The 11,198-nt window shown below is 40.1% G+C and overlaps 1 protein-coding gene across 1 annotated transcript; it reads left to right on the top strand.

Moving 5' to 3' along the window:
- Positions 1 to 1,619: 1,619 nt before the first annotated feature.
- Positions 1,620 to 4,356, top strand: LOC147855184 (wall-associated receptor kinase-like 14). Its single transcript, XM_087330357.1, has 3 exons — positions 1,620 to 2,385; positions 2,482 to 2,544; positions 2,928 to 4,356. The coding sequence occupies exons 1-3, from the start codon at positions 1,635 to 1,637 to the stop codon at positions 4,109 to 4,111; spliced, it is 1,998 nt and encodes a 665-aa protein (XP_087186483.1). The 5' UTR covers positions 1,620 to 1,634; the 3' UTR covers positions 4,112 to 4,356.
- The last annotated feature ends 6,842 nt before the right edge of the window (positions 4,357 to 11,198 follow it).

Below are 11,198 nucleotides of genomic sequence, written 5' to 3'. Positions count from 1 at the left end.
AACTCTCTCTCTCCCCCCTGCCTCCCTTTCTCTTCAAAGTGAATATGTATGTATAATGAATGAATGAATGGTGGTCTTGTACTGGTGTCAGTGCCCCTTCCCTGTTCCTCTAAGAGCCATTCTCTCTCTCTCTCTCAATCCCTCACACCCATTGTCACCCCCCCCCCCCCCATTCATGGCTCTAGATCACACAGAGCTCACTCATAATAATGTCATGTCATGCCAGATCATGCCATCACATGATGCCATGGATTGATTGATTATGTTACATTATGAGCCCCCCCCCCCCCCACACACACACACCACACATACATAATGTCATGCCATGATACCATGACTTATATGTTTCATTATGAGCCCTCCCCCCCCCCCACCATCCACACTCAGACATACATACTCTGTTATCAGTCATGCCATGCCATGCCATGCCATGGTGGCTTTCATATACATATCAGTTGTATGTATGTATTACATATGTACATACTCTGTTGTCATGCCATGCCATGGTGGCTTTCATATGCATATCAGTTGTATGTATGTATTACATATGTACATACTCTGTTGTCATGCCATGCCATGGTGGCTTTCATATGCATATCAGTTGTATGTATGTATTACATATGTACATACCCTGTTGTCATGCCATGCCATGGTGGCTTTCATATACATATCAGTTGTATGTATGTATTACATATGTACATACCCTGTTGTCATGCCATGCCATGGTGGCTTTCATATACATATCAGTTGTATGTATGTATTACATATGTACATACCCTGTTGTCATGCCATGCCATGGTGGCTTTCATATACATAATCAGTTGTATGTATGTATTACATATGTACATACTCTGTTGTCATGCCATGCCATGGTGGCTTTCATATATGTATATGTATTACATACATACTCTGTTATCAGTCATGCCATGCCATGCCATGATGGCTTTGAATATGTTGTATCAGTATGTATGTATTACATATGTACATACTCTGTTGTCAGACATGCCATGCCATGGTGCCTTTGATATATGTCGTATATGCATTATGAGCCATCATATATATATATACCCATGGGCCATACCCATACATTCTCTGTCATACCATGCCATGCCATGCCATGGATTGTGACTGTGTTGTATTCTGAGCCTCTCTGTCTCTCTGGTGTCCTAAGCTTTCCATTGCCATAGCTGAAACAGAAGACCTCACCCACCCCAGGCTTTTGTTCTAAATCTCCTCAATCAATCAGAGAGCTTCTAGAAGCTCCTGGAAGGTCTGGGGTTATGGAAGGAACAGCACAGAAGAAGAAAGACAAAGCAGCTTTTCTCTCTTCCTTTTGTCAAGTAGTCTGTGTCTGTTGAAGAAGCCCTGCGCTCTGCTTCCTTTGCTCATCATCATCATCATCATCAAGATCATCAAGAAGAAGAAGAAGAAGAAGAAGAAGAGATTAGAAGAAGAAGAAGAAGAGATTAGAAGAAGAAGAAGAAGAGATTAGAAGAAGAAGAAGAAGAGATTAGAAGAAGAAGAAGAAGAGATTAGAAGAAGAAGAAGAAGAGATTAGAAGACATTCTTGGCTCATGGAGACAGGAAGAAGGAATCAGTAAGAGGAGAAGGAATCAGTGAAGCCCTATCAGAAAATGCAACCTTTCTCTGTCTTCTCTCTGCTCTGCTGTGTACTGCTTCACCTGCCATGGCTTCCTTGCATCCTGGCATGCCAAGAATCCTGCGGGAACACCCTCGTACCTTACCCCTTCCGCCTCACCAAATGTGGGCGCAAGGATTTCCTGTTGCACTGCAATGAGGAGACCTCCCAGCTGCAGGTGAGGCTGAACAGGCTCAATTTCTCGGTCATGTTCATCACATCGCAGGCGCTTCTCATAGATCCTATGCAGGGCGCCTGCGGGAAGCCCAATATCAAGTATTTCTCCTTCATCGGAGAGAGCAGCTACGCCATACCCGACAGCAACTATTTCATATCCAGGAATAATGCCCTAATGATGTACAATTGCAACGAAAACAGCAGCTGCGGCTGTGATATCAGGCCCGAATTCGATGGAGTGGCGGAGCTCGAGAACTATTTCGACTGCCCCAGCCAGTATTGCTGTGGCCTTATCAAGGAGCATTCTCTGCTAAGATTGATGAAGAACTGCACAAGCTTCGTGAGCTGGGCCATAAATTCAGACATTATGGATGTGAGCCATTCCCAAGGCCTCAAGATACAGGTCCAGTATGGCCTGGAGCTGGAGGTATGGATTCCTGGGAGATCATGCACCTGTGCCAGGGATGCTGATTGTCTGTACAATGACCAGGGTAATGCTCACACCTGTCGCTGCAAAGATGGCTTCTCCGGTGATGGCTTTGCCATGGGTTTAGGGTGCACTGCCAATGGTTAGTCTGCAGGTATCCAGCCATTTCGAGTATATAATGGCAGAGAATGCTTAGTAATTCCTGTTTTCTGCCATTTTTTTTTTCTCTGTATTGCAGTATCATCTTGCCGGAGGGATACCTTAGTCGGCTGTATGCGGAACATCATTCTTCTGTCAGCAGGTATGTATGTTTCTGCAGATCTCTTCTAGTCATGTGATAGGGTTTTACTACAAAATTTCATTCCTATTTGGACTCCAAGAGAAGGACATATTTATTATATAAGAGAGAAGATCAGTGACTCCTCCATGGATTCAGAAAAAAGCATGGAGATAGATTTTTTGTATGGTATGGTCTGCATATCTCTTCTAGGCGTGTGATAGGGTTTTACTACCAAATCTCATTCCTTTTTGGACTCCAAGAGAAGGACATATTTATTATATAAGAAAGAAGGTCAGTGCCTCCTCCATGGATTCAGAGAAAAGCATGGAGATAGATTATTTTGTATGGTATGGTCTGCATTATATGGATTTCTGGAATAATTAATTCTCCCGCTTGTGTGTCAGGCGTGTTTGCGGGAGCAAGCATTATCGTGGCGGGCATTGTGGGGTGGATCGTGCTGCGCAGAAGGAACCGGCGAGACCACCATTTACGCAGCGATTTCCAGAGCCGAAGGGACATCAAAGAGATCGAATGCATGCTATGCCACGATGGGGTCACGAAAATCTTCGCCTACAAGGACCTAGAGAAGGCGACAAAGGGTTTCTGCGATGAATTGAAGCTTGGGAATGGGGCCTTCGGGACCGTATATGCAGGGAAGCTGTCCAACAGCACACTCGTGGCTGTGAAGAGGATCAATTACAGGTATATGCAGGGCATACAGCAAGTGGTCAATGAAGTGAAGGTCCTCACTGCGGTGAAGCACCCCAACCTCGTGCAACTCCTCGGGTGCTGCCTCGAGTTTGGAGACCCGCTCCTAGTCTACGAGTACGTGCCCAATGGAACTCTTTCCGAACATCTTCAAGGCGAGAGAGGCTCTTTCCTAACATGGCCGAGACGAGCCCGGATCGCCCTCGAGACGGCCCAAGCTTTGGCCTACTTGCATTCGCTCGACCCGCCCATCTATCACCGGGACGTAAAGACGAGCAACATCCTTCTCGGCTACGATTTCACGTCCAAAGTCGCAGACTTCGGCCTCTCCCGGCTCGTGCTCACGGACAATTCGCACATCTCCACGGTCCCGCAAGGCACGCCGGGCTACCTAGACCCTGAATACCATCAAAACTTCCACCTATCGGAAAAGAGCGATGTGTACAGCTTCGGGGTCGTCTTGGTCGAGCTGATCACTGGCATGAAGGCGGTCGACTTCAATAGGGAGAAGAGCGAAGTGAACCTAGCCAATCTCGCCGTGTCAAGAATCGGAAATGGTAGACTCGACGATGTGATTGACGAGACTCTAGAGGCCGGTAAAAACCCTCAAGTAAGGAGCATGATCCAAACGGTGGCTGAGATCGCATATAGGTGTCTCTCGCACGACAAGGATGCGAGGCCCACGATCAAAGAAGTTGCCCAAGAGCTCGAGTTTGTGGCGAATGAAAGCAAGAAGTTTAAGGTGAACAGGTTGTATCCAGATCGGTCAAAGTGTCAGCTGATGAGCTTAGTGAAGGAGAACTCGGCCAAGGTTGTGTCAATGTCTTGCTCTTCGACTGAAGGGGTTTGTGGAAGCAATGGTAGTTCTTTCGGCATTTGACATCATATGCTAAACTCATGTAGGGATAATGCTCTTTCGGGGTCATCAAGTACCCGCATGCCGTGGGACATTTCATTTTTTTTTGCTTAGAAGATTGGATCGATGGACGGAGGTCACTTGAAGACTAAGCAAATAACATCCTGATCGTGTCTAAATGACTCAAATTCGCTCGCTTAGTGGAAGCATTCAATGTCAGTCATTTCAAGGACACACTGTTTCGCTCAGGATTGTGCTTTGTTGGGGAGGGGGGGTGGGGTGTCAAAGGAAAAGGGGCTAACAAATGGAAATGTATGGTATAAATCTTCTACGAATCATCGAATGGTTCATGTCGTATATCTACGAGAACTTCTAATGGGTGGATTGTCATGCATTAGATAGATAGAGTATGGACGGTGTCTCGCACCGCAAGTTAACTTATGAATTGTTGTTTATAAAAGAACTCTACTAGGTAGATTTCTGGCTTCATACTTGTTAAGTAAACCTCCTTGTATTGTAAGGAAAACAGTAAAAAAAAAGAAGCAAAAAAGTGCTCTCCGAAGCATCCTTACAAGAACAAATGTATATATATTGTGGCGCTAACAAATCTGTTCTCGAGTCTCATGAAAGTCAATGGTTTCTCTCATAAATAAGAAAAGCATAGTTCTGTATTGTAAACATTTATTGGGCTTCTGTACTCCATTTGTCTCTCTATCAGGTATCGAAAAATCGAAATGACCCATCTAAATTGTACCGACCCTCTATTCACCTCACCCGTCTTCATGCAATAAATTTTTTTTATGTTCATACTAGTGACCATTCTACCTCCAATTTGTCTTTGTAGTTATTCACAATAGCCTCAAGACACTACTCTAGTAAAAACTAACCACCGCATGTATTTCAAGGTTGCAAAGTTTCTCTAAAGAGTGTCAAAATGCTTTTGCGAATAGTTGTGCAATTGCAAATACATGCTCGTATTCCATATTAAAGAAACAAATTAGTCATACTTTTCTAACAATGTCTCTTATAATGGTGTTTAAGGCTACTTTGTGCATGTATTTCAAAGCTTCCATTTTGACATGAAAAAGGAGCCATGGTACCCTCACTAGGCCGAATGTATATGTGTATATGTATTGTGGTCAAAGTCAAATTTGTAAAGCTAATTTTTTTGGGACCAACTTTAAGTGCTCATGATTTTGAACTAACATTTGTGACAACCTTTACTTATCAACTCAACAAGAAATCTTTTACTCAAAAAAACTTAAGGAGTCTTTATGGACAACATTGTAAGTACATAAGCCTTCATTTGTATGAATAGCTCGACTCAAACATCTCTAATAAGATTTCTATATCTATATCTAGGTTTGTATCTATATATCCACATATCTTATAAGGAAGTTCTTTCACTCTTGCACTTGTTTATAGCAATCTCTTTGTTTGTTTATCACAATTCACATGACATGTAGAGCTTGGTGCAAAATGTGAGTGTTTATAGATTATTAATAGTAAATTTTCCACTTGTAATGGGTCTACAAAGTTTTAAATATGCAAACAATAAGCATTCAAGTGCTTCACAGTATGCTTTGCATCTAATGTTTGTATTCGATTTAGGATTGGAACCTCCTTGAATTCAAAGTGGTTGCCTAACTCGACATTTGTTGAGTTTGTATTCAACCTAGAATTCGGGACACATTTGACCCTCCTCTCCAATGTTTTTTAGTACGTTCATCTGTCTCTTTAGCATAGACTTGTATTTAGCATTTTTTTGCAAAAGCAAACATGTAATTCCTTTGCAAAAGCAAACATGTAATTCCAACATACTCTCTCACCATTTCACTTTTATTTTACTATTAAATTTGCACAAGTTCTTAAAGTTTTTTATATGTTGTCCTTACTCTATAAAAAAAAGGGTCTTAAATGCTAGGATAACTAACCTAGATACTAACGTTGACTATGCAGTGTCATTTTCACTAGCAATTGAGGCACCGTATAGAGCATTTATGAACATCAACATCACACATTAATGATTTGAAAATGTGAGTGCTCACATTCTGTCGTCTACCGAATAAATCTTCCTTTTCTATTTGGGTAGATTAAAAAGTATGGTTTTGCTTGGAGAATACATGCATGAATTGTAAGATAATGCATTGTCGTGAATGTGCCATCGGTTAGATTTATCTATACAAATTCATGTACACAAAATCTTTGACTCTCCATTCCCTTGTCTCTATACGTAACATCTTATCCTCCTTATTTTTGTACATAGAAGTACATATGTTATTTTTCCCAATAAGGTTGTACCCTCCCTCTCTCTTTCAAAAACACACAATTAGATTATTTGCATGTGAACATCACTACGTTTGTACTACAACTAGTTTAGTGGCACTGCCATGAGTTTAGACTCTAGAGGGAAACGTGGAAGTGCCAATAGATAGGAGGAACACCCCAACTAAGAGAGAATCTCCACTTGCTCCAATAAACAAAATTGCAAAATCACTTCAACTTTGATAGATATGCCCTAATTCAACGTTTACCATCAAACATGAAAGCATTATATATATCCCATTTATGGCACAAACCACAATATCTTTAAAAGAGAAAAATGACCTCAATATATGAAATTAGGCTATTTTGTGTAAATTGAGCAAATATCAAATTACCCCTGATCAAAGCTCTCCACATATGACAATTGATAATGTTAAATATGGTGTAAGATCTACACCATCCATGTAAGATCTAACAATCAAAATGAGTCACAATAGTTGGTATCAAATCTGTAGCATGGGTGTTATAGGATTTAATGTATGGTGACGCAAATGAAGAGCCTATTATCAGTCAACAACTCCTTACTTTATTTGTCCCAGACTTCCATTTTGCCATTAGACACTCGTACCTTAGCTTTCTATTCTTAAACTAGCGGCAAGCTCACTTTATTGTAGCACCAATGTATCACAAGTGCACTAGCACTATACTAGTCCTCAAGAAGGGTTCCCAATTCTCAATTATACCTTATATTGACTATCTTTATTGAAAAAAACCTTGTTTAGTCCAAAAAGAGCTAGGTTCGAGCATTGGAAGTTTCAATCATCACTAAAATTCATCTAGAACCATCGACATTGTCTTTTATTTGATTTTGGTTCTACCTATTCCATGAAAGTGTGTCAAGCTTTTCGAGTTGCATCATCGAGGATCAACTCCATGAGAATTGGTTAATTGAAATCCACCTTGATGCTAGGGATGGTTGTTTGGTTCTCCAATTGGACTTTTGAAGAGTTGCCAATACCACACAATTGAAGTATGTAAGCGGTCTTACCTCTCATACGTCACATTGCTGCATATTCTTGTTATAGTCCATGAGGAACTTAGTTTTGTTCCTTTGCTTGAATTGACCAACAATCTCAACAATCTTCTGAACAACCTTGCCCCTATTTGGTTGGTTGTGTCACTCTCATTACATGGGTTCTAAGAGCCATCATGTCCATGATTTTTTTCTTGAAGGCATCAATCATTATCACCATAGTTAATTACTTTATACTAGTCATGTGTATTAGTATGCATATTATTATTATCATAAAGATACTAGGATACCTCTAGAAAACTACAGAAATCAGATGCTCGTGACACAACAAGTGTCAGGCATGCAACATGTCATGTGGATTAATCTCCACCATATGAATAATGGGATCTGAGCCATTGCTTGAATGTGGGATTCTCTATAAATTTAATCTTTATACTCTCATTGAATCATTTCGGTTTAATGCTAGTTGTGAGCCCACCCTTCCATCTTGTTGTAATATCATCTATATATTAATTATATCTTATTCCTTGATTCCTTGAGTATACAATTGTTAAAATACAACATAGTCTTTGCAATCTTCAATGTTGAGACAATCTTTCCTTAATTCCTTAAGTATACTCTTGTATCATAAAAAGTCACTAAACATTAGCCTATTACCATTATCAATTTGGCACATGACATTTTGAACCAAAGTGATATTTAGCAATGCTTAGTCTATATGTCTTTCTATGTCATCATTGAGCTAGGTGTTTTACAAAGTTTCTTCTTGTTTAGAGATTGCTCTAGGGCCTGAGGTTGGTTGGTGGGTTCTCTCATTACATTTGATGAAGAGTCGAATTAGTTCAGAAAATACTATGACAAGTTGTTTGTAATACTCACCTTCCTCTTTCTTCTTTCTTTTTTGATAGATTGGAAGTTCAATATTGAATGCTTGCATCCTTTCTTCTGTCGTAAACTTCGATAAATATTCCCATGTATTTTAATCTCCTTATTGTATTTGGAATACATGGATTATGTTAGTCCAACATACTCTATATTATTGGTACAATATGACCCACATCAAGAATTGGGAAGGCAAAGGAAAACAAGCAAACCTTTTTACAATGCTTGATTTTAGAAGAAATTTGCCATCTTCCAATGAAAATGTATTTTTAAAAGAGCTTTAGAAGACCATGATATTGATTTTGGGTTCAAAGACCACTCTCAAGAATTCACACAGTGAAGAAAGTTAGCAAGAACAAGCAAAAATTTCAAGAGGCTTGCCCTAGTAAATTTAAGTGGCTTTTAGAGGATTTGGAAATTATTCGGTCTTTTATGGTGTTGTTATTGTAGGAGCGATCCTCGTTGCAAGTCTTCATTTGGTAAGACAAGAGCCAACAATTTTAAGACTTCTGCATTAGAAGAACATGTAAGAAGCTTGGTCTATTGAGATGCAATTATGTTGCAAGAACGAGATAAAAATGGTGTCAAAAAATATGCTTCACAAAAACAAGTTAGTATAGATTTAGCAATTGAAAAATTGTTTAAATGTGCATATTATATAGAAAAAGAGGATCTAGTATTTTAGAAACTTGAAAGCCTCTTAAGATTATTAAGAGAGTGTCGTGAAAGGCATTAAGGAAAAGTCCTTGGTTTGGGCTTATGGTAGATGAATCCACTGATGTAACTGTAACCAAGAACTTGATCCTTTATATTACCTTCGTGGAAGAAATGCAAGTAAGAACCTCTTATTTGGGGGTACTTGAAGTTGAGGATGGTATGCCAAATACAAAAACAAAATGCATTTTGACATTGTTAAAAAAGTGAAACTTGGATGTTAGAAAGATGATGGGATCTAGAAGTGATGGAGCATCTGTTATGGTTGGTATATCTACAAGTGTCACTACTAGATTGAATTCATATAATCCCTTTATGGCTTCCTTGTATTATTGTGCACATGAAACAAACTTGTGTGTGCAAGCAACTTCAAAGAACATTGAAATAAAAGAAAGATGCAAAATGTTAGCTGCCCTTGTAAATCGGGTGGTTGTGCATTCCTTTAGGAGCTTAATGCGCCAAGGTCACTTCCCTAATGTGGGAATACACTTTAGTATACTCAAGTGTGTGAACACCACACCTCCTAGTATAGTAACTAGTGTGTCATAGAGCTTTAAATTCTATGACACATATTTAGTAAGTAGTTAAGTCTCCACCTCCTTTCCAAGTGGTGATCTTATTCTCTTGTTAATACAATTTTCTGGTTTCTTGTATAACTCTATGTCTCTCTCTCTCTCTCTCTCTCTCTCTCTCTCTCTCTCTTGGAGATATTAAGTGTTGGGTCCTCAAGAAATATCTTTTCGACACTTTGGTGACACCGGTTCTTCTCTATGGGGTGGAAGTATGGGGCGGTAACATCCCTAAATCTATGTGGAAAGAGTTTGAAAATGTCCAAAAACATTTTCTTACAAAGTTTCTACAAGTTAAGAAACAAACGCCCTACACCCTCCTCCTTGGCACGTGATCGCTTCCCATTGAGATCATGGCCATGGAAAGGGTTATTGAATACATGCTTAAGTTTCAAAAAAATCCCTCACATCGACTTCCTAGAATTACATAGGAAGCAAGCAAAAAGATCCAAAAGATGTATAAAAGCAAAATTTTGTGCTCCGATTGGATGCAAGATATAGAAAAATGGTTTGGTAGATGGGATGCGAGACACTTTCTTCATAATGCATCATTAAATTCCTTTGTAAATGAGGCCTTTTTGCAACGCCAATGTATCATGACATGAGACAAATGTGGAGGCTCATGCTTCACACATTATACACATGTTGTACCTAACTACAAAACCATATTCTTTGTGGAACGGGGAAATCGTACACATCGATACATGTTAGAGCCTATACCGTTATCTGCCATTCGAACCATTGCTTCCATGCGACTTAGCTCACATGCATTGCGATGTGAGATAGGGCGTTGGGGTACAAGTGATGAGAGTGGTCGGCTATGCACACTTTGCCTTAAACAAGTTCGCGAGTCTGAGTATCACACTTTGATACAATGCTCTGCCTTTGATCATATTCGACCATGCTTTCCACATCTCTTCGACCGAGCCCAATCCTTGCATGAATTCCTCTCACAACCACAATGTGCACTCTTGATTGCAACATTGATTGGTAAAGTTCTTGAACATCGAGAGTCACTACTCACTTTTACACGTATAACGTGAAATGTAATATTTTTGGTCTCATAGGTCATATTTGACCTCCGAAGACAACAATATAATCTCTCTCTCTCTCTCTCTCTCTCTCTCTCTCGCGCGCGCGCGCGAGTGCGCGCACACACACACACACACACACACACACACACACACACACACCCCTTTCGCTACACAGAATCATATCCAATTCTTTACATGGTATTAGAGTGATTGGTAGCTTAACCCAAGTGCGTCCACGTGTGGTGTGTATATGCCAATGTTCACAAAGAACCGACGGTGATCATTGTAGCAGCAATCTGCACAGTTCGTATCAAAGAGAAGAAGAAGAATATTTTTTTTTGCATACAAATCGATTATAATGAATACTCAGATGGGAAGCGCTCTTCTTACCGAGAAACTCGACAAAAATAACTTTGCATCTTGGGAGTACAAGATGCACTAATACCTTGTCGGCCAAGACTATTGGAGTTACATTGAAGGAGCACAAGAAAATCAAACCAACCCGACACATGTTGACCACCTAGCTTGGGAACAAGTGCCACTAGTGAGTCGCGTGTTGTACCGCCTTGCATCATGCGTTCATGATCACATGCTCAGCTACTTCCGAGAGGCCA

This window comes from Azolla caroliniana, unplaced genomic scaffold (assembly GCF_043228905.1).
Source record: "Azolla caroliniana isolate FFs.n. ecotype wild unplaced genomic scaffold, voAzoCaro1.0.p SCAF_14, whole genome shotgun sequence".
Lineage (NCBI taxonomy): Eukaryota > Viridiplantae > Streptophyta > Polypodiopsida > Salviniales > Salviniaceae > Azolla > Azolla caroliniana.
Note: the sequence above shows the minus strand (reverse complement) of the source record. Positions and strands in the feature narration are given on the sequence as shown.